The sequence below is a fragment of the Pezoporus wallicus genome, unplaced genomic scaffold (assembly GCF_028554395.1).
Source record: "Pezoporus wallicus isolate ANWC-B61680 ecotype Strahan unplaced genomic scaffold, APGP_CSIRO_Pwel_v1 contig_8119, whole genome shotgun sequence".
Classification (NCBI taxonomy): Eukaryota; Metazoa; Chordata; class Aves; order Psittaciformes; family Psittacidae; genus Pezoporus; species Pezoporus wallicus.
The window spans coordinates 231,471-255,407 of NW_026638720.1; the positions used below are offsets into that span (position 1 = coordinate 231,471).

Consider the following 23,937-nt stretch of genomic DNA (forward strand, 5'->3'; position numbering starts at 1 on the left):
AGAATGTCTCTTCACCACAGCACTCCAAAATCTTGTTATTTCCCATTATCATTTTTATACAACTATTTGGACACACAACAGAATTAGGACTTTCTGCTTTCTCTAACAATAGACAGCTGGACATTCATAACTATCTTTCAATGACCATGTAACGTAGTGCAAAAATTGAATTGCCTTAAGCCATACTGGCTGACCATGTTTATCTTTGGACAGAGTCTTCAAGTACTTTATCTTCTGTGAAGAAATATGAAACGCTAGCCGAGCCTCAGACCATCTGCCAAAGTGAAATTCTGACTTTTTTTTTTTTTAAATGACTGCAGAAGGCAGTTACATAGAACAGGAAGTAACTCAAGAACTCCATGATAGATTATTCTGCAGAAAATTTTGCCCTGTATTTTAAAAAAAAAAAAAACAAATCTTTTTTTTAAATCCTAACATTTCTTCTCTTGGTCTCATTACTTAAATAATCCCTTCAAAATTTAGTTCCCATAGCTGCTTACATAGTGTAATTGGTATCAATGGATATTCTCTAATTCAATGGATAACATAGATCTGTGTTAAGAATCCCTTCTTATCTATGGAGATCTTGGCACATGACCAGCAAAAATAACTTGCTTAGGAAGTTTCCATGCCATCTATTTTAATTCAGAACACATTTCCAGGAAATTGGTGGCATTCCAAGAATGTAGAAAGCACAATGAACAATCTTTCTTAGTGAAAGAAAGAAATTAAGTACTTTATATTTTAATTTTAAATTAAAAGTTACTTAAAATATGACTCAATTTCTACAGAGGTAAACAAGCAGCATACTAAAATGTTAATAAATAAGAAGGAATCTCAAAGTTCTGGAGAGTTCAAACTGAAGAAAGGGAAGAGTATTATGACTGGGGAGTCATATGATCAGTAACAGTAGCAATATCCTACTAAGGACAGAACTGCTTGACTCTTGCAGATGTAAAGTTAATTTGAACCTTGCTTGGAGTCTTTAAAGTGAGTAACATTAAGATTTCAAAGGAAATAGAGATTCTCTGTCACAAAGCAAGAATGTAACTTCTAAGTGCAGTACCCTTAAAAAAAGGGCTGGAAGAGATAAACTTCATAAAAAGCTAAGCATACTTCATCATAAATGCTCCCATTGATATCTGCTCCATAAATTGGTGCCACAAAAGTCAAGTTCCTCCAGTATTTACGCTCCAGATCTTCATAATCTACATATCCTGGGGTGCAGTATCTGCAGAGGAAGAGGTAAGCAAAGGTTCAGCATAGTCTTCCAAAAACCACCTTCACAAAGGAATATGCTTCTGACCCTGCAAACTGAATTCTAAGAGATTGCTTTATATAAATAATGTATATTTTATATAATATATATTTCAAATATATTATATATATACATATAAACAGGGGAACTGGTAGTTGTCCTGAATTCTTAGTTTCATTATTCACCATAGTATGTAACCTCATGACAAATATATATAACCTGACAGCTACAGTAACTGAAGTCATACACCTACTCATGAAATACTTCCTTTAGCCTCGAAGAGCTAAACAGCACATCTACAGACTGTGCTCAGGCTGAGGCCCTCCCTTTTGTTTCTCTTCAATGAAAAAGGCACACACAGAAAAGCCACTTCATTGACAAGTATTTATTATTTACCTGCCTCACTACCAACTCTGCAAACATAGTAATAGGTCCTGCAAAAGCCTGTCTCAGAACAACTTAAGTGTGCTAATTCTGCCTGTCATTGAGCACCACACTTTTAATAGCATGAATACAACTATATATATACTTTTGGAAGGTTATTCAAGCCTCTTGTACAAACTTGTGGGAATACAACACAAGCACAGTACCACAGAAAACATCCATCAAATAGCTTTTGCCTTAGGATTCTTTGTCAGGCCTCTATTCCCCCGTATTTAGGTCTTCAGAAAAGAAAATCTGCTCCCCATTACTGCAACTGTGAAGTAATGTTTCACATTAGCACTGCCAACTTAATACATACACCTCAACTCCTGGGAAAAAAAAAAAAATCCATACATGCAAGAATTAAGTAGACCGGGTACATTTACATCATGAAGCAACACAGAACAGACAAGCAAGTTAGCAAAACATCTTAACTAAAGCAATCTCAGCAATGGAGCTGCTTCAATAATTTATCATGAGGCTCCAGAAAACAGGTTTTGGCACTGAGTATTATGGATACATAAACTCAGTATTGTAACAGAAGTAGCTTGATTACAGGATGCAGGTATGCCCGTATTTTCCAGAGGTCAAGGTGAAGAAGCACCTTGGTTCAATGCTGAACTGCAAATGCAACAAAGTAAATGCATAAATTAAAAGATGCAATGCATTAGACTAGGCACACACAATCCTTTTAACAGCAACTATGATTTAACTCAGATATTCATGGCCTTTCTCTTTCCAAAAGAATATGATCACAACACTGAAGAATAGTCTTCTGCATTAAAGAACAAAATTATTTTTATGGTAAAATAGGGGCTTTCAGCTACTTAATAGTTTAAGAAATATAGACTGCATTAAGTGTCACAAGAGGTTGCATGATATTTTTTCAATAATAGATTAATATTTAGAAAGACATACAGCTAGTAATAGATAAAAGCCCTCGCAACTGTTCTTAAATTCACTGCTGTAATGAAGGTGTAAATTGATTTCAGCAAAAAAAAAAATGAAAACTTTCTGAAAAAAAAAAAATCAAAAACAAAAAACACAGAAACACTTCCAAAATAATGATAAACATATAATGAACTTAACTAACATGATGATACATATTAAAACCTTCACAGCATTTTTGCATTATGAAACTATTTTAAGAAATTAGTGTTTCTCATGGGTTAATCAAATGGAAACTTTAAGCATATATTAGTAGGTATCAGAAAATTACATCAGATACCTGACAGGTTTTATATTATTACTGAACAAGTAATTCTAAGAATTATAAAATAGGTTCCCATTCCTACTTACCAGAGGAAGAAAACTGTAAGCGTGATAACCTCAAGTTTTCATAAGGAATATAGGGGCAGAAACATACCAATCCTTTTTAACTGAAAAAAGGAGATCAGTTTTGTACTTTTACTAGGCCATGGATATTATGAAACATTTGCTGAGGAGCCTCTTTAAAAGGAATTCATGTCCTAGTTTTTCCTGATCTTGATAACAGCTTCTCTTCTTACCAATTAAGTTATTTAACTTATGAGAGAAACTTTCCTTTAAACTGGAGCAGTGTTACCTTCCCTCATCATATTCAAGTATCTTTTCTCTATAGGATCTTTTGATTCACCTTCCAGAAACTACTTCTGGAAAATACTGAAGCAGAATTTATTCTTTATGTGGCCAAAAGGAATGGAGAAGAATTTATTCTATCCATCTTGCCATAGTCAGAACATAGACATTCACAAAGTGCAGCGCAGTTATTTTAGATTAATGCAAAAACTTATGGGCAAGTTAAAAAACATGTTGGGTTTTGGGGCTGGGTTTTTTTCAGAATTACATGATGACAGGCCAGTACAATATCTAGGCAGAAAAAAAAGAATTAAACATCAATAGTTGCACTCAAATTGAAACTCTGTCTGTACCATGTTTGTTATTTTCTTTATAGGCATTTGTTAGAACAGAAAGAAAAAAGGTAGAAAGCATTGTGTCTCAGGTTTTTCAGATGCTTTCTTACTGTCATGTTTTCAACAACAGAAACAAACAAGATTAATGTTGTGGTACCCTTAACGCAGGAGACAGAAAAACCTCTACTGAGTGAAAAAAATAAAAAAAAAAAAAAAAAAAAAAATCACCAATTGCTTAGACACCCACCCATATACATACCTGGTACTGTTGGCCACTTGCTTGAACTCCTTTACTGTCATTGGCTTTTTCTGAATGTTATACTGTGTGAATAGCCCTGACTGGCCAGTGACCATCTGCTGAATTGGAGCAGGAATCACCAAATCTTCAATATCATCATAATGTTTTCTTGGCTTCCACTCTTTTGGTGGGATAACCTTTAAATTCAGAAATCAAAACCAGGACATCAACAGTTGCAATACCAGTTCAAAATATTCTGGAAAAATCAAATAAACCAGTCATATGCCAATGATCAAACGAATACTTGCTTACCCACTGTTTTCACTATAACTAACTGATCATGCAAGTGCTCTTACATAATCCAGAAACCAATTCAAAATGGTTTTTGATCAGCAACTTGCTGATCTACAGCAATTCAATCATGTGCAACTGTGCAAACATGCACATGTATAGTAACAGAGTATTTTATTATCAGAAAGCCTTATAATTCACAAACACTTCACACTCCATGATATAAAACTGTTATTAAAAAAAAAAAAAACCCGCAAACATACAAAGTATTGAAGTCCCCTGTCCAAATGCTATTTGGTGCAAATAGCATAAATAACTATTTCTTATGAAAAAATTTTAAAACAAAATAATACAGCTATTTTAGAGAGCTTTAGATTGTACCATCTGTTTAGCTTACTGTTTAGCTTACAGTCACAAAACTGTAGGGTACAACTCCATTACAGTATGCTTGCACTAACTTAGATAAATCAGGTTTTATATTAACATGGTTTAAACATCATAATTAAAGATTAAAGCTATGTGCACATTAATCAGTTGTAAAGTTAACACTTTTATTTCAAATACCACAGAACTGACCAATGTCTACAAAAACTCCTCAGCAGAAAGTGTTAGCAATAAAGTCATCAGGAATTTCTAAGAAGCCACTAGTAATGCCATTTTTTTAACAGGCTGTGTAATTTTGAACATTCCTTGCATATATTATTTTACCTGAAAATAGAAAACTCTCTAGATGTGAAATCGCACCAGTTTTAAAACACTGACATTTTTAATATATATTTTTGAGGTGGTCTGGTTTTGAACTTTTACTTGCCCAAAGGCTCAATGATGCATCCTTTGATCCACTTAATTCATTCTTTTCTGGGGCACTCAAATTTTCACAAGCATCAGCTTAGAAACTTTTAGATCAGCATACAGCAAAATAGGATGGCTTTCATAAGCATACATCTGCCACACATGAATTATATTATTTGAATAAGTCGCATCTTAAAGGTAGCTTTCACACCAGGCTAGCTAGGCTATTCCTCCAACAACCATTTCAGAATTCCACACAATATTGTCCATAAGAGATTTTGCTGTTACATCACTCTGAGAAAGTAAAAAATTCTGAAAAAATAGTACAAATAGATCCTGATATCATTTACTACCTTTGGAAAATAATCACAAATTATGATTTGCTAATGTACTCAAACAGTCTATTCACCAAAGAAATCCAAGCAAGACCATTCATGGTAGCAAGCACACACATCAAGCTGAAGAAAAGTTATCAGGTAGTAATATACTTCCATACCTAATGTTTTTATTCTAAACATAAACAGGCATTTTTACCCAGTTTTTACACAGATGCAATTCCCTCTTTTTCTTCTTTCCTTCTCGGCTTCCATGGGATTTCAGTTGTACAGGGACTACCTAGCAAAGTTTTGGTGTTGTTTGCTTTTAGAGAAAAACATGAAATAAATTAATTGAACCACCTTGTGACTTCTACTTCTTTCACACAAATCTTAAATTATATGCACATCAACAAAACACAAAATGTTGATTTGGAAGCAGAGAAGTAATGCATTCAGAATATATGCATGGAAATCAAATATGTGCACAAAGATTTCCATTTTCATTATTATTATAAAGCATGAATTTGTAGGTTTGGCTCAAATATATGAATACTGAAAACAAAATTTGCATTATGTCATATAATTCAAGGTCAGTATCTTTTAAGCAATAAAAAATATTTCTGTGAATACAGGTTCAAAATATCCCCTTACAGCTAACTGGAGCATGTCTATTATTGTTGTAACCAGAGCACTGATTAGAGAAATGAATCCTCTGTGGACTGACGTACTAAGCATCATAAAAAAAAAAAAAAAAAAATATCGTGCCCAAAGTTACATACAGCTACACAGTATCAGAGTTGGAAATGGTCTCTGACCTGTCTCACTGAAGCTTCTTCACATTCCCTTTAGTAAAAATAACTTATTCAAAGTCAGGCAAGTTAGATTTATTCCACAGAAGCGAACTAGATTGAATTTATCAGCAAAGCTTAAATATAAAAAGGAAAAAAACTAAGGCAAGGATTTCTCATTTATATATCTATAGATAGATACGTAGATGGATACACGTCAAACCTCCTACGCATATTAACACTACTGTTATTCAGCATGAAATATAGTTTTAGGTAGGGACATCTTAGTTACAACACTCTCCTTCATTAAGGCTGCACATTAATACAACCAAGGTTATTTCAGAGTGCTACCAACACAAACTCCTGTTCAATCCTCTTTCACATACTGCTAATCTCCTGTTCTGCATTTGGTTCTGCATTTGATTCTGAATGGCACTGGCTACTCCTTTTATGTAGCTACTTCTGCTCCTCCTCTTCTGAAAAATGTTTTCTTATTGCTGCCACATTTTCAATATCACATTACAAAATTACTTTACTAGTTGCCAATGCAACTGCAAATTAACTACTTTGCTCTATCTAAATGCAGTTTGAGTCTCCAAAACACTTCTCATTCAAATAAAAGCAACTAATCTAGCAGTGTTCCTTAATTTTCATTTGTTCTGTTACCTCTGGTCCCTGTTTTCCTTTTTAAGTATATGATCCTCTGTAACAGTAAGACTAAAATACATTGTCTATTTGTAAAGCTCATTCCATACTTTCAAAAGCCAAATATTTTAGCCAGTTTGCTCCAGGGATGCCACAGCATGTTTTCCGCTCTGGAAATAAATGGTTTAATATTGTTTCTCTAGTACCTTAATCATTTATTCCAGGCATACTATTAGGAACTTTAAAAAAAAAAAAGAAAAAGAAAAAACACTGTGTTCACACACACATACACACCACGTGCGAGACCTACAGACATTTACTTACACGTATTCTTCCACACAGCTTGAGAGGTCTTCTCCCTTACACACTTTCACATTTAATCTAAAGTGTTGGGTATGCCTACTCTGCTTATGATCTCTGTTTAAAGCTTAAGTTACTGTTACTGCATAAGCACTGGTAGTCTTTTTTATCTTTGCATTCATACTCGAGTCCATACCTTCTAGACTTAATATTAATTAGGTCCTTCATAAGTTCATTTTATAATACTATATTTCTGTTATTTTAAATCCAATGCCCAAAACTCAGAAAATGCCCCTTATATTTTTGCTGTATGAATTACTGTCTTGATAAGATTTTTTCAAGAAGTACTTGGTTTATTTTTATATGTAATTTTGAAATATATCAAAAATTAGTGAAAATCAGAATATAGAAAGTCTCTAGACAACTCAGTAGTATGTATCAACCGACTGACATGCTGAAAATAACCAAAAATGCTTTAACTGCTATTCTAGTATCAAGCAGATGGGTAAAGCAGACTTGCACACCATGGCTGGAAGGACCCTTCCTGAATCACACAACTGAAACATGAGTAATGTAATTGACCAGTTTTAAAAAGTTTTGCTATGCTTTTTTTCAGACATTATTCCAGCTGTTCAGCAGGTACCCCACATGCATATAAACACAGATATATACAAGTATTTTTCTGTGCTCCTGGGACTTCCGTTTTAATGATCTGTACATGGAGAAGAGCTTCAACAAATGGGTTTGAAATGCGATAGATGGCATGGGAATTAAATCCTAGGTGTATGGCCAAAAAATTGAGACATACACATTTTCAATCACATAAACACAAGGACATTTACTTCAAACAAGCCAAATTACACTATGCAAAATGCCACAAATCCCTGACTACAGGGCCAAATTCCATTCTTGTCAGGTATGTTCAGCTTTAGTGATTTCAACAGAGACGATATAAAACTACAAGTGCTATGAGAGTAGTGGCAATTTCTGTAAATCAAATATTGGAATTACTTTTAAGACTCTGCTAATTTCCAGTTTCTCTTAATTGCATGTATGTGTACAATTTGAGGGAACATTAGTTTTTAGCCAATTTTTTCCATCCCTACTACCTGATAAAGAGCTCTAATAATCATCTCCTTGAGAGATGGTTAATGAGAACACCAAAAAATATACCATAACCATTTCTTATATGGTACCTATATAGTCCAGATAAAACTACAAAATAAACAGCTACAGTTTGATAATGGCAACAACACCAAACGGTTCATTCTTAAGGAAGCTCTCATTATGAGCACAGAACGTGGTTTCAATTTGTATTTAATTAAATCAAAAAAAAAAAAGCTTGAAAATTAAAAATTAATACAGGTTACTCAGTGTTAACTAGGGATATGTGTCTAAAACATACTATCCAGTTCTCATACTAATCCTGAAAGCTTTCATATCTCTTTGATTGTCACTTAAATTACCATAATGCACTACCCCCTCTTTTTCAACTCAGTTATGGGATTCTCATCTGCATCTTGCAGCATACCACAGTAAAGAAGAAAAGACCAGAGCCTAACCTCTGTTCTTCTGTAAACATGATCACTGTTTTACAGTGTTAAAGAAAATTAAACTAAACAGGATATGCCTGCATCCATTCCACAGCCAACATCAGCATTATACTTTAAAACACTGGAACACCTAGTAGATATCACAGCTGCATCTAACATTTAAAAAAGCCAGTTTCACGTATTCATGCGCCTCACTTACAAGAGTAACTGCTGCTTTGGCCCACTACAATATTTCTTTATAGTGTTTCAACTTCAAAACAAAGTTTACAGGAAACAAAGCTTGCATTTTTAATCATAAGTTTACTGATTTTAAAATGACAGCGTTAGTATATTTTATTGGTATTATGTCATTTCTGCCTTCAGTACCGTGAATATTCAAATCATACCCATTTCCTATACGTAAGAATTAATCTGTTGCTTGGTTACTGCAGAAAATTACATCTAACCCAAATCTTCACAAAGATAATCTCCTAAAAGAGTTAATGGGGGGGTAAGGGAGGATGGAGTACACTATGGACATGAAGGTAACAGCAGTATTAGAGAAATTTCAAATTATACAATGAAGGTAAAACTGTCTCACATTATTTTTTTTTCACATTCTTTCCTAATGATACGACGTCCACTGCTCTTCTCAGGACATCCTCAATGGCTCTGCCTTTTTTTCCTACACTGGCTACACATGGAACTTTAATTGCTGGATAGCAGGAAAGGAACCAGAACCAAGATAAGGGACCAGAACAGAGTGACAACAGAAGCCATACTCATACCTCAAATAAATCTAAAGAATATTTCCAGTAAGACAAATTCATTATCTTTTTACACTTCTGGCTGAAATTTTGCAACCAAGAATGCCAAGACATGAAGAAGTCTCCCTTTCCAGATACGCTAAAGTTCACACACATAAAAGACTAGCACACTGGGCTCAAAACCATGACCCACAATTAATCTTAAGTATACCAGCAGCCTCAGAAGAGCATTTAGCACCATGTATCAGGAAGCCACTAACCAGCATTCCCAGAAAAGAATAAGCACAAAAGACCCTGATGGAGAGTAACTGAAGCTCTTATTTATTATGAATGTCTCAGAAATAAGAACAGAAGTTTGCATGTACTTTTTAAGGATTACAGTATCATATTTGATGATACGCCTCCTCAGAATTGCCAGAGGTAAACATACAGTTTTTAAAGGAAAATGAAATGCAAGGTACTTTTTTTCTTTAATTAAGAAGATTCTAGTTTTGAATGCTATTGAATGAAAAGACTAGCTGTGGTCTACAACAGACATGGCCATAATAAAATGCATATCACACATATTTCTTCTTTATAAACTAGTTCATTTTTTATCTTTATTTGGTTTTTTTTTCATCTTGCAGACTAACTCTGGTTCATAGAATAGCATCATATAGCCAGAGAAAGTAAAGAGTACAATTTATCCTTACCTGTTTTTGTTTTATACAAAATATGCTGAAGAAGCAAGCACATTAAACATGAGAAAACGGACAGAAACAGAATAGGATCAGTATCATCTCCCCAGCTGGTCATAAGGCACTTTCTGGGTTTTTTGCTAGATGCCCAGGAAACAGGATTAGAAACTATGAACAGCTGAAATAAAGCTATTATTATAAACAATATGAAAACAAGAATATTTTTTTCAAGCTGGATCCACGTACATAATTCACAGAGTGATACATAGCTAGAATCTTCTGCTCACATACGCATTAAGGGTGTAAATCTGTTGAGCAGAAGTCACTATGATGAATTTGCTGCTTACTGTTCACGATGAGAGGACTGCAATAGATCATCCCCACACAAATAAATAGGTTCCATAATATAACTGAATTTGGGAAAAGCTCAGCTAAGGTTCCCAATGTCATCTATTTATTATATTTCTAGCCCTGATTGCAAAGGCAATGCAATGATAGCTAGTACACCTCAAATTCTCATTAACAAAAGTGTAAGACAATCACCATTAAAAAGAAAACTATTTCCATTCAAACACTATCTCATCAAATACTATCTTCATGCAGACACCCATTAACAATAGCTGGATTATTTGCTCCAGTAAAGTTACACACAAATCCTAAAACACCAAGTTCAACACCTGGTAAATCTGGATTTTCCAATTTATTTTGTTCTGATTTGCCAAAAACTAGTTTAAATCTGCCTTTAAGAAGAAATCCTCTTTTGCTGTTGTAAACATGCGAACAGTTGATTTTTAGAGAGAAAACAGTATACATCGTCTTCATTAGTTTGCATGAAACATCAGAGATACCAGAAAGCCCTTTCTTAAAACAGTTCAGAATCTATTAACTGAAAATAATTTGGGAAAAAAAAAAAGAAACAAAAAACTACATACTCAAATGATCAGTTTTGCAATCAGCAAAATACAAATACTGGGAAAAACAAGTATTAGGAACCATTTTTCTTCTACATTATAGAAGTTTACCTTTGCAACTCCAGCCCTATGAGCACCTTGTGATTCCATGTACACTAAGTATTTGTTGAACTCCCTGAATTCATCCATCGAAGGCCTAAAAGTCATGATTTTGCAGCTTGGGTTTGGAGGACTATCTGAGATGACAGCAGACATTGCAGTTCCTTTCAATCCAGCTTTTAAGAGAAGGGAAAAAAAAGGAAAAAAAAAAAAACAAAATAAACACACTGAAAAGAATTACCAGTAAAACGAATTCTGAGATTTGACATACGTTTCAAACAGGAAAAAAGCTTTCAAAATCCTCTGCCCATGCTACCATAAAAGGCACACATGTATACTTTTTCTCCTTACTCCTTCAAGGATATCTGGCCCTTACCCAGCACAAACACTATCACGACAGTCCAGTCCATACCTCCATTTTTATGGCATGTTTCCTCTAGTTAACCTTTAATATCACAGTAGCATCTTCCTGTGTCGATCCATCTGCAAGCTGCTGCCTTTTCCTCTCTAGAGATTTACATTACACAGACACCATCTAAAGTAACAATGCTACGCATTTGATAAAACATTCCCATTTAGTGTATGGAGAAAACCAATTACTCATTCCCAGTCACACTACAAACATAGGGAAAGCACCTCGATTTCCTAACTCTTGTATCAGCTCTTGTATCCGGTTAACAACTGGACTATTATTAGCCCTCATTCTCTGAAATCTCCTTAACAGAAACAAAGCATGCAAGCAATACACATAAAGACAGCAATCTCTGTGACTTCTATTTCTCCATGGAGGATGCTTTTATGTCTTTCCATGTTTCGCCCTCCAACAGGTATTTCAACATTTAGTCTGCTTTCTGTGTCACGATTTTTCTTCTTTTTGCTCCCCACTTCACCCAGCACATCACTCTCTAGCTAGTACTTGATTAAACTTCTTCTATGCTCCCACCTTCAGTAACGTTCTATTCCTCACCCTATACTACTTTCAACCCTGTTCAACATGAAATGTACCAGATTTCTACAACTCGAACATTCTGAAAATCAGTACCACTTTAATTTGGGAGTATTTTTGCATTTAAATTATCAAGTCCATATAGGCAAACAAACCTCAACATGTATAAGTGGGATAACTTCCCTCACCAGTAAACACTTGGCTCATATGTAACACACCCTTCATTTATTCCCATCCATTAAAGTTTCATGTACAATCTTGCTTCTATGACCAGTCCCAGGAAAATGAAATTCAGATTTACGACCAAAGATTAAGCTATGCTTTCCTTCACTTTGAAGTACAGCAGACAGTGTCTACTACTTATGTTTTACTGACAGTAAAGTGACATTAGAAATATAATCAAACAGGGTATTTTATTCCTCTGTACAAAATCAGGTTTTAGGCTTTCACTTTTATATGTATTAAATAAGAATATAAATCAGTGAAATACACACGCATACATACAGACACTACCTACCTCAAAAAAAAAAAAAAAAAAAAAAAAACTCTCTGCTATTTCTCCACTGGGAAAAAAATTTAATAGTCCTTCATTATTCATCATTTTGCAGTTTTTAATCCATTCCACTGACTGTATAAAAGATGATACCCAGCAGTGAGCAGTTATTTCATTATAGCATACAGGTTAACATCCTTCTCTCAACTCTTCCAGTATTACCCAACATTGTCAGTGCAGTTTTGGGGGGCTTTGTGGGGAGGCAGAGAGGGCAGAGAGGAGGAGTGTTACTTATTCTTTGATTAGTTTGGTTTTTGTGAGGTTTTTTTTTTTTTTTTTAAGCAAGTTACTTCAGCATCCATTCACGAATTTGTCTTTTACACCACTAATATTCTTTCCTATAGTGGATAGATGAACTTCTCAATAGCGTGCTTTATCCACTTAACATGCCCAGTACTAAGTTCAGTGTCCCCAAACCAAGTCAAGCATTCCTAAAACACTAACGGATTTGGGGGGGGGGGGGGGGCAGAAGGACATGCTGCAACAAGCAGTAGCTGAAATTGGTTCAGCTAACTAATAACTGAACTGCTTTCTCACTATTTCAACATCTCCCAGACATGTAATTTTATCCAAGACCAATCACAGCAACTATTTCCAATTAATTCAATGTGATATTTGTAGACAGTACAAAAATGGGAAGATCAGCTGATATACCAGAGGGTTGTGCTGACACCCAGAGGGGCCCGGACAGGCTGGAGAAACAGGCCAACAGGAACCTCGTGAAGTTCAACAAGGGGAAGTGCAAAGTCCTCCACCTGCAGGGTGGAGGGTTTGGGAAACACAGCCAGCAATGTGCCCATGCAGCAAAGATGCCTAAAGGTGTCCTCAGCTGGATTTGGAGGAATGCTGCTAGCCAGTCAAGTGGCCCAGAAAGATACTGAAGGTACTGGAGCATCTCTCTGAGGGAGGTAGGAGGGTTCAGACTAGGGGAGGCAAGGAATGGGGGAACCATATCAGTGTATATAAATACCTGCAGGAGGGTGCAAGGGGGAGGGTCCCAGGCTTTTATCAGCAGTGCCATGACAGGACTGGAGGCAATGGGCACTGGCTGAAACAAAAGAGGTTCTTCCTGAACATCAGGAAACAATTTTTTCACTGTGAGCATGGTCAAACACCAGAAGAGAGAGGCTGTGGAGACTCCATCCTTAGAGATACTCGAAGCCCAAACGGACACAGTGCTGATCAATCTGCTCTAGCTGACCCTTCTTGAGCAGCGGTGTTGGGCTACATGTTCTCAAGAAGTCTCCTCCAACCTCAGTGAGTCTGTGATTCTGTTATCTTATCCTCACATAACTAGCTATAAAGAGCAAGACTCTTCCCCGTGGCGGCCAGAGACAGTATAACTGACAGTAGGCACAAACCAAATACACTAAATTCTGTTTAAGCATAGTAAAAAAATTAGCACAGGGGTGATCGAATACTGGAACAGGCTGCCCAGAGAGGTTGTGGAGTGTCTACCCCTGGAGATACTCAAAAGCCAGTTCAACACTGCCTGAGCCATCCAATGCAGTGGAGCCTGTTCTGTGCAGGGAAACTGAACTGTCTCCAGAGGTCCCTTCCAACCTCCCCCGTTCTCCAATTCTGAGCTCTAAGTTAAACACTGCATCTGCACAGCTAAACAACCTTTTTATCCTAGTTTTGTCTATGGGCAAAAAACATATGCAAGCACAGTGTCTGTGTATGTTCCTCCAAACCTGAGGCTCTGTCTTACATAATTTTTTTGGATTAAACTTGCCTTAGATGAAGAAGTGTAAATCTCAAAGATAAATTATTTCCTACACTCCTTATGAAAATGGGTAGAGACAAGTAAAAGCTATATCCAAGTGATTCAGCTATGAGAAAAACTGGGATGATTTCAGCTAGTATCTGATTTCAAGCACCAGGCACAACAGACTAATTATCACACAAATAAGCATGATAAAAAAAATTCTCAATGAAGACATCTCACCAGAACACATCGGTTTTACTACCTGAGCTGCTTTAAAAGCAAAAATGTACTGAATGAATTAATTATACCCTAGCACTCAGCCACAATGAAGAAATTAGTTAATTTAAGGATTGTTACTCAAACTAATAAACACCAATTGTCAATCTAACTTCCATAATTACACATGCCACCATGTCTGCCTGCTGCTTGATTCCTAAACTTCTGTTTGCAAAACATACCAAAGTAAAGATACTAGCTAGGTTATTTTTTTTTTTCATCTCTGGAACTAAATTAAGGCTCAAGCATATAACTGAACTGTACTGTACAGTAATGAACCCACATCTGTATCACAGGCAGAATTAATAAGTTCTAACTAATCACGAAGACACGTGTAGCATCAGAAAGGCAGAATTTCTGATCAACTTAACTGAAGCGCAAAAAATACAATTTTTTTTTAACACAGTATCTTTCTTCCCACCTGCTTCCATGCATCTTAGGGTCCTGTTCCCTATCCAGTGACCACAAAGAGCAGCCAGCTATGTCATTTTTGGTGGAAATACACTGTCAGATCCATGCGCCTACACTACCCTTCTTCCTCCTAAAAAAAAAGACTTCTTTTCATTCACTTACTGGGTAAGCAGCTCTTTGGTAAGCACAATGTTTGTAAGAACACTCCCTGAGCAGATTCTGCTATGCAACCTCCATAGCTGAGGAGGCAGAAAGACCATAAAGACTGTGCAGTACTTGCTACACCAGAAGTCCACAGACTTCTCAATAGACAATGCTATTCACTTTTTGATTTCTTAGTAATTTAACACCTGTACAGCTGTGACCTATCAGTTGAGACTTCTTAATCTCATTTCCCAATTTTATTATTGCAGTAATGTTCATTACAAATGTCAATCTAAAACAGAAAGCACCAAGACCGACTTACATGGTTTAAATTTACCACAAAAACAAAGCTATGCTGCAAACCAACTGTACATGTTTGCCTTCCAATTCTCTATGTAATTTTCTCAAGGGCATTGTGGAATTCAAGAGTTCTGCATACTTTCTCCCACCAAATTCCTACTTCTGCTCTCTCATATGCAAAAATTAATTTATACACTACCAAATCATAAAAGCAAACAGAAAATATAGTTCAGTATAAGAGTTACAAAGCTTCCAGAGGTTCTTTTGCAGACAAGAACGTAACTACTAAGATGCCATTCTAAAGTAAAATCCACACAATCATACTATTACTGTCTTAACTATTCCACATAGGTGTGTATACATAACTATTTTGTGATATTACAGAGCTGTGCATGTTGAGAAATAAAACTTCCAGAGGTTTTATTTACTACGACACAATGAAAATGTGCAAGACATTAGTAAACACAAAAAGTTACAGAAACAAGGGCAGTTATATTCATTTAGGCTGCACATTATAGAATAGAAAGACCAGTAACATACATATATATTTATATATACTGCTTGTTACAGTTATTTCAAATCCCTAATATCAACATTGTAATCATCCATTTTCTGTCCCCCTTGCAAGATAGTATTGCATACAGACAAGACTGACCATAACCATATAGAAAAGCAGATGGCAATGTGAATAAATGAGAAGACATTCTCCACTAAAATTAGCATGCATTAATACCTCACGTAACACTGAAGAAAACCTTTTTAACTAATCGAGGGAAGGCTTTAGTCAAACAAGCTCCAGCTACGAGCCTAATCCAGTAAACTGCAAACCTGCCCATAAATCTTGAATGTCTTGGTGATCAAGTAGTGTGCCAACATCTTGAAACATGCTTGATTACACAGCGCAACATTTAGATAAAATGCAAGCATGTAGCTTATCCAAGCTTGCCCGGTAAAGAGCCAACAGCTGGGTTAAAGAATCTGATTAGCCTTCTGAAGAGTTTATAGCCATTGTCAGGCCTTGTCAAAAGACCTTCAAATCATCAGCCAAGAGCACATTAATGCTACATTTGTCTTAATACAACAGAAGTCACATGAGGTCAGAACAATCTAATCAACCACATCCATGTCAGTATGTGGCCCAAAAAAAATAATGAACTTAGCTCAAAATGTCAAAGTACAACACCAGGAAAGCTCATATACACAACTCACAGCAAGATGAAATCTCATTAATGTTACCAGTATTTACATGATCGAAGATGCAAACTCATTTCACCAGTTATCTGATGACAGGCAAGTGCTTTGTAAACAAATCCTTTAATATTTAAGTTGTATAGCCTGTACAAACATAATAAACTTGACTCTTTAATGTATACATTAATGACCATTACAAAAACCTGACAAAAGACTGTAAAACTAGGGGTCTGCCAAAGAGAAGCGGGTGGAGGACACAACAGAAAAAGAAGGAAGAAAAGAGTAACTTTCTGCATGCTTTGGCATTAGTAACTAAAGTTGGACATGGGAAGAATTCATTACCTACATCTACGAAACAGAATTTTACCATATTACATGCTTACCATATTACATGCTTACCATATTACATGCTTTATTCTGTATGACTGCTTGGCAAATGCAGAATCTACAGGATTAGATCTTCTATATACTAAGAAAAGGACCTCTATACCTCACCACAGCAAACTGAATCTTAACTATAAAAACCAGTACCAGGCAGCTACGATTTCCAGCCTCAAACAGAACACTGTCAAAACAGTGGACTGCTTTTTGTAACATCTACACCTTACCATATTGTTAAAGCTATGAGGGTGCTCAATATAATTTAATGGTGGGAAAATTATCTGTTAAACACCATTTTTCCACTCAGAATCCTCCATACCAAGAACAAAAAAAAATTCCCCAAATTGAAAAATATCTACCAAGTTTCATTTATTTGATACCTAATATAGAAATCCAAACTACCAATTTTGTTTAGTCAAATTATAAGCAAGAGACTGATTTACATAACTAGAAAATATTCTATTAAAACAGAATGAAACACAACAGAAAAACAGCATGTTAATCTGCTGTTGGTTAAAACACACAAAAACCTGCAGTCTTCATTACATGAAACCAACTTTCAGTATTACAGCATAGTCTTTCCACCTTAATACTAAGATGTCAGATCTCCTCCGAAGGCTATTCACTTCCTTTTGCTTCTAGTGTAAAAGGAAATAACTAGTAGAGTTCCACCCTCATCAGCAGGGAACCAAAACTTTCTGGCTTTAAACCACACAAGACTTCACATAATTGTTCTTCCAAAGATGCTTTTGGGAACCATCTTGTTTGCCAAATGGTGCCCACATTGCCCCTGTACTGAAAACACTGCTGAACAAGAAAGAAGAAAACCAAAACACAGCCTGCTTGTCCCGCTTTCGGCTAGCATAGAGCTGTTTTGGTTTTTTCTTAGTAGCTGGTACAGATCTGTGTTTTGGATTTCTATTTAGCACTTCTATAAGTTTATACTTATGCGTTGATAACAAAGATATTTTAGTTGTTGCTTGACAGTGCTTGTTCTAAATAAATGACCATTTTCCCATACTCTGCCTGTGACCAGGTGCACAAGATGCTGGAAAGAACAGGGACAGGACATCTGACCTGCACTAGCCAAAGGAGTATTCCGTACCACAGAACATCCTGCCCAGTACTAGGCGAACCTGGCTGGGAGCCACCAATTGCTGCTCAGGGATAGGATGGGCATCGGTCAGCGGAGTGGTGAGCAATTGCAGTCTGCATCACTTCTGTTTCTTGAGTTTTATTTCTCTCTCCTTTCTCTCCTTTTATTCCTATTATTATTATTGTTACTATTGTATGTTACTGCATTTCATTATCAAAATATTCTTATCTCAACCTGCAGGTGTTACCTTTTTCCAGTTATCCTCCTCATGCCACTGAGCAGGGAGGGGCAGCGGGAAGGAAGCAGCTGCATGGTACTTAGTTGCCAGCTAGGTTTAAACCATGACACACTACCTCTGCTTTGCTGTACACAAAATTGTAAGCTAATATGGAAAAGTGCTAAATAACTATAAAAAAATAGCAACATCCACAACCTTTTCCCAATAACACAAATTAAACAAATTACATAAAGCAAGTTCAGTAAATGAGAAAAAGAAGGAAGATGGGAAGAAAAAAAGAACAAATCTAGGAAAGTCACCACTTCTCGCAGGTAAGTCAGTTCAAACACACAATTTGCCCTTTCCTTTTCTTGAATTTTTTACCCACACTATGGGACAATAAACATCTGAGGAAGAATTAATTCATCCTGAAAAAAATTGTTCAAATAACAATAGGAAACTAAACTTCAGAGAAAGGCATGCACAAAAAGCCACAGCATGAGGCTGATCTGAAAGAAAGCACAAAATAATGTAATTTAAAGATGTTTTCAGATACGCATTTCCAATTTGAAAAAAACAAGACACAGCAATCACATTATGAAGTACTAGCCACATTTTTTAAGGAATCACTCAATAAAAAACAGTTTATTGGCAAAACTTGAGGAAAACTTTATTTCCCCTAACCCTTATTTGCAGAGTTTCCTTTGGGGAAAGGGGGAAAAAAAAAAAAAAAAAAAAAAAGGCATTTGTACAACCAGCTCTTCAAGATATGGAAAGGAAACAAACTGCAGATAAATATGTCTTACTCTGCAATACTCTAAACAGCAATTTAATTTACAACATAAACAAAAACTCCTTAAGCTCATCTTATTTTTACCACATATACAGGCAGATTCACTTCTGCATTTTCCTGAATAATTTTTGAAGAGTTTTTAGCACAATCTGTAAGTAAGTACTATCCAACTCCCAACATCATTTGCAAAGCAAATCCAAAGATACAAGATACTGCAAGAGTGCACAGTCAATAACTAGCTGCATGAATTACTTTCACTTAACTGGAATCATAAAAGCATAGTTTGCAGGTCCAACTATTCCAGAGCACGCAAATAGTTAATTCTTCATGTAATTTGATTTTGCATACTTATGTTTGAATTGTTCCTTTACTAATAGAAAATGTACATGCAAATTATGCCTACCTAGTTTATGTATCTGGCTTTGAAAAAGATTCTATTTCCCAGGAATTCCAAATCTGTTATACAGGTTATTGATCATATTAACTTCTGTAAAAGTCTGTAAACTTTAGAGAAGCTTACAGACTTCTACATACATCCGCAATGTTAATTTTAGTTTTAAATCAAAATTGTCCTTTTTTTTCCAAAACATTTATGATTTATAAAGCTCAAAAGCATAGGTTCATTTACCAGTTTAGCAACTTAAAAATTGTTTTAAGCAAAGAAATAAACTGTGAAAATGAAACAAGACCTGACCCAGCACTGTACTTTTTGTGATAAAGCATCTATTATGAATAGCAAGTTATCTAGGTCTTCTTAGAGACAAGCAACCCGCTACTAACTAGCGATTTAACTTTATTAGACAAAACCCAGCAGAATTCCATAAGTCTACTAAGCTAAATCACAACAGCCTCAATCGCGTGATTCCACATTTTAGAGGCAGATATGTCACAAAGGAACTGGAACATATTTTATTTGTGAAACTCTACAGTATCTGTAACAGTCAGTGAATTATCCTGTCATGTCTGAGAATCAGAAAGTGAAACCAACGTTGAAATTTTTTTCAATATTCAGTATTCACAAGAAGATGTGTTTTGAATTTTAACTCCTGTAATTCCTACACCTTAAAAAACTTGACATTTTTTTCAAATCTGTTACTTCTGTATATTGTCCTCAGTTTTTAGGGTATGCTGTCCTAAATATACTGTCCCAAGCATACATCTAACATTTGTGGGACAGTAAACAAAATTCAGGATAAAAATGAGTGCTTGCATAACTCAGTAGTCGGACTATTCATGTTAACATCTTACCCACTATGCAAAATTCCACAATTTTCAAGATATGAAATAAAGTTGGAGCAAAATGCAAGCCTACAGCAGAATGAATTATGATATACGAAGTCACCTAAACAAAACCTGAAGTACAGCCTAACTCTGCATATACTAAAACTACGGTAGGCTTTATAACCCACTCTGGACTTCTTATCAGCAAATTATTATGAACACCTGCATTATGTGATTTGATTACAAAAAGATTACTACCTTTCACGTACAAAATAATGCATTTCTTCAAAATACCTTACAAGTCACTCTATGACTCTAAATGAAAATCAAGAAAAGAACACATCACTTGTTCATTTTGAGATATGAAATACTAAGCTATCAAATTACTATTGAGATTTCTTACTAGATAAGTATTAACATCTTGGCATGTCAGAACACCATCTTTTGAACCATTCATGTGATGATTCAAAGAACTTGAAAATACCTTGTATTAGCAGAATTACAGTAAAACACAGTCTCTTTGAAGCTCTGTGTATACTAAAAATGTATTCCAAAGTGTATTAGTTGGGTTTTTTTTATGTTGAGGATAGTAGGATAAAAATACCGCCTTCATGAAACAAACTTGACCAAAACTGACACCAGCATATACCCCATTCACATTCTGCTCAACACCACGCTGACGAAACATATCCCAGCAAAAGACACCTACAGAAAAAACTGAAGATCTTCAAGTGAATCAACTGCAGTATTGAATAGACCAACTGAGAGCTGTTGAAACTGAGGAAGTTCTAAATCTACTCAATCCAGTAATTTTCAATAGGTATGACATCGCCATTTTTTCATTATTAATACTGTGCTTGCTCATAATCTTAGAAAGATTCCAATAGTTAGCACTTGACAACATAATTTTCTGATTTTAATGTATTAACTGTGGCAACTGTGCATTTAGATTTAGTGCAGAACTGTTTACCTGATTTGTTTAGAAATCAGACCAAGAGATGCAAAATTCTGTACTCAATATACATCAGAAATTTAGGACTAAGAATTACAGGACTAGACTATTTCATCATATTTACCACTTAAAAAATAAAAGGGGGGGGGGAGGAGGAGGCTATTTAATCATACCCACGTCTTTGAATGAAACATTGTTTCCTGGGTTAGTCCCTAGAAAGGAAACTGCTCTCATATACATCCCTATCTGCAGAGAGCTGAAAGAAAATCATCAGTTGCCAGCAGTCAATAACAATACTCCAAACCGAAGCTGATAGGAAGATACGCGTGACTAGCAGTAGCTCAGTTTACTCTCATTTCAACTACTGAAAAGGAAATCATGCCTGTATTTTATGTTGTCTTGTGTTTGGAAGGTACTTCTGTGAAGTAGTACCATCTGCTAGTTATCACAGGTCAAGTAAAAATAAGGGGAAAGCCCAAGACAAATTTTCTACCATGGTCATTTTCACATGCCTGAATCATTAAAAATGTGAACAAAACAAACAAACAAAAAAAAATCCCACAGTACAGTGACAAAAAAAAAATAGCCTGCACTGGGGTGCCAGGCAGTTTCTTTCTTGTAAGAAGCATTTCAGTTTAAAAACCTCTGATTTAATAGCCACCAAATAACTTCTATTGCTGCTGTTGCTATCTCAGAAAAGACTGCAAAGAATTATACAGCTGCAGTTTAATAATAAAGAAAATAAAGTATAAGCTTTATATAAGTAGTATAAGCTGGTACTGACACCAGCATTTTTCCTAACACAGTTAACCCGGGGGGGGGGGGGGGGGGGGAGGAAGAATAAAAAAAAAAGGTATTTTGTATACACTTCTCATTTCAGATTGGCAGTTAAAATCCAGCGCAGAAGAGAGAAGGTTCATGTATAGAGAAGGCTCCTATAACAAGGTAAGACGCCCTAATCTTGAAACTAGCTCCGAAAGTGTGGAACACTATAACCACAATCAGACAGGTGTCGTACCAGCGCTTGGGAAGTGTGCTACTCAGATGACAGCTTTAAAGTCTTTTCCTAACACTTTACACCGTTAACTTGAGGAACACCTTAAAGACAAGAAGAAACGACGGAGCTGTATCACCGCGGCTGTATTTTGTAAGAGAGAGAGGGTGTTTGGAAAGTCCACAGGATTTCATCACAGCCCACAAAGACACAGAGAGAAGTAACACCGTATTTCGCTCTGCCCACCCACTTTGAGCACCTGGGGCAGCTGCCTGATCCGTCGGAGAGCTTTCCCCCGCCCGCCCCGCCCCAGCATCGCTGCCCACAGGCGGCAATACGAGACGCAATTTTCCGACACCTGCCAGTTTCGTTTCCTCAGCCCCGTCCAAGCCGCCATCCCCTCTCCCGCAACGCGCAGTCCCCGCACCCATTCCCTCCCGTCTGCGGAAAGTCCCGACCCCTCACGCACCCCAGCGCGGGCTGTCCGTCGACACAGCGGCCGCTCCGCCCTCGCACCTGACCCCTGCGGCCCGCCTCGGCGCGACAGCCGGCAAGACACTGCCCCGCTGCCGGGACCCGCCGCGCTCCGACCTGCCCGACGCGGAACCCCCTGACTCACAGTGACCCGCCCCGCCGCCATCACTCCCCCCCCGGCCCGGCTTTCCCGCTGGCCTCCGGCCCATACACATCCGCACCCCCGCTCCGATCTGGCAGGCTTCCCCACGCCTCCTCCCTCCCGCAAGCGTGCTGCCTCTCTGAGCTAGCTCTGCACCTGTCCGGGAGAGGGTTAATGGGGCGACCGCAGGCAGCGGGAAGGCGAGGAGGAGGAGGGGGAACGGCGGCAGTGCGCTGAGCTCGGCTTTCCCGCACCGCTGCCACTGGCGGGTCCCCGTCCCCGGTCCCGCCTGCCTTTCCCCGCCGCGCCGCTGAGACGCCCCGCTCTGCGCGCGGGTGACAGCTGCTGCCTGCGCATGCGCGCGGCCCTAGCACTCGCGGCCGGGTTGGTGGCTGGGGGGAGGGGGATCGGGTAGGCGGAGAGCACGTGCAGAGAAGCGGCGCCTGCGTCACGTGCCACGGGAAGGCGAGGCCGCCGCTGCCTCCGTGTGGCCGCGACTCGCGCAGTGGTCACGTGGGGGTGCTCGTAGCCGGAGGGTGGTCACCTGGCGCGGCGCCGGGCGGGGCCAGCCCGAGGTGCGTTACCTGCCGGCCCGGAGGGTGCGGGTGCGTTCCCCGAAACGGTGAAAATAGACCAGATTACAAAGGACGGGTCTTTCTCACATGTACTGCTTGAAGCATGCCGATTATGTTATGTCTTACTTTATTCAAGTGCCGAAGACTTTTTTTCAGGACTAATGGAAAATAAAGGATTTATTTTATTAAGTTTTTTAAGGCACATATCTAATGCTGTAACTTTTCTGTGCTCAGAGACTTTCTTGTTTGTCATTTGGACACAGCACTATGCTTTAAAAGAGACTAGTTTACGAGTACTCTGTGTGCTCTACCTACAGTCCCAAGGAAAGTGCAACTCTTATCTTCAAATATCTCTGTACGGCACCATAATGTCCAGCAGTTTCTAAAATGAGTCATCCTCGCCTGCCTAAAGAAAGGGATTGTTTCACTGATACACGTATAAGAAGCTGAGGGAGTAGTTTGCCTTCTTCTTCAAGCCTTTTGGGTGGTGAAGAAAATGTTTATTTAACACTTACGGGAAAAGAGTGTGGTAGAATGCAGTTCCTCATTCAGGTTTTTCCCTACTCGTTGATCCAATTATGAAACACAGAAGATTGATGACTTAATTGTTTTTTAATATGATCTCTAGCACTC

The 23,937-nt window shown here is 37.3% G+C and overlaps 1 protein-coding gene across 3 annotated transcripts in view; it reads right to left on the reverse strand.

Annotated features, from left to right (window-relative positions):
• LOC130600640 (lysine-specific demethylase 4C-like) overlaps positions 1 to 22,934 on the reverse strand; it is a 63,290-nt gene extending 40,356 nt beyond the window's left edge. The window contains exons 1-4 of one of the 3 annotated variants that reach the window (XM_057412121.1): positions 22,886 to 22,934; positions 10,943 to 11,106; positions 3,833 to 4,008; positions 1,117 to 1,231 (exon numbers count right to left, since the gene is read on the reverse strand). In XM_057412121.1, coding sequence (XP_057268104.1) covers positions 1,117 to 1,231; positions 3,833 to 4,008; positions 10,943 to 11,086 — 435 coding nt within the window. In that variant the 5' untranslated portion in view covers positions 11,087 to 11,106; positions 22,886 to 22,934. Of the gene's footprint in view, positions 1 to 1,116; positions 1,232 to 3,832; positions 4,009 to 10,942; positions 11,150 to 11,342; positions 11,505 to 22,885 lie in introns of those variants that run through there. The other 2 variants (XM_057412122.1, XM_057412123.1) reach the window with 2 other exon arrangements.
• Positions 22,935 to 23,937: the final 1,003 nt, after the last annotated feature.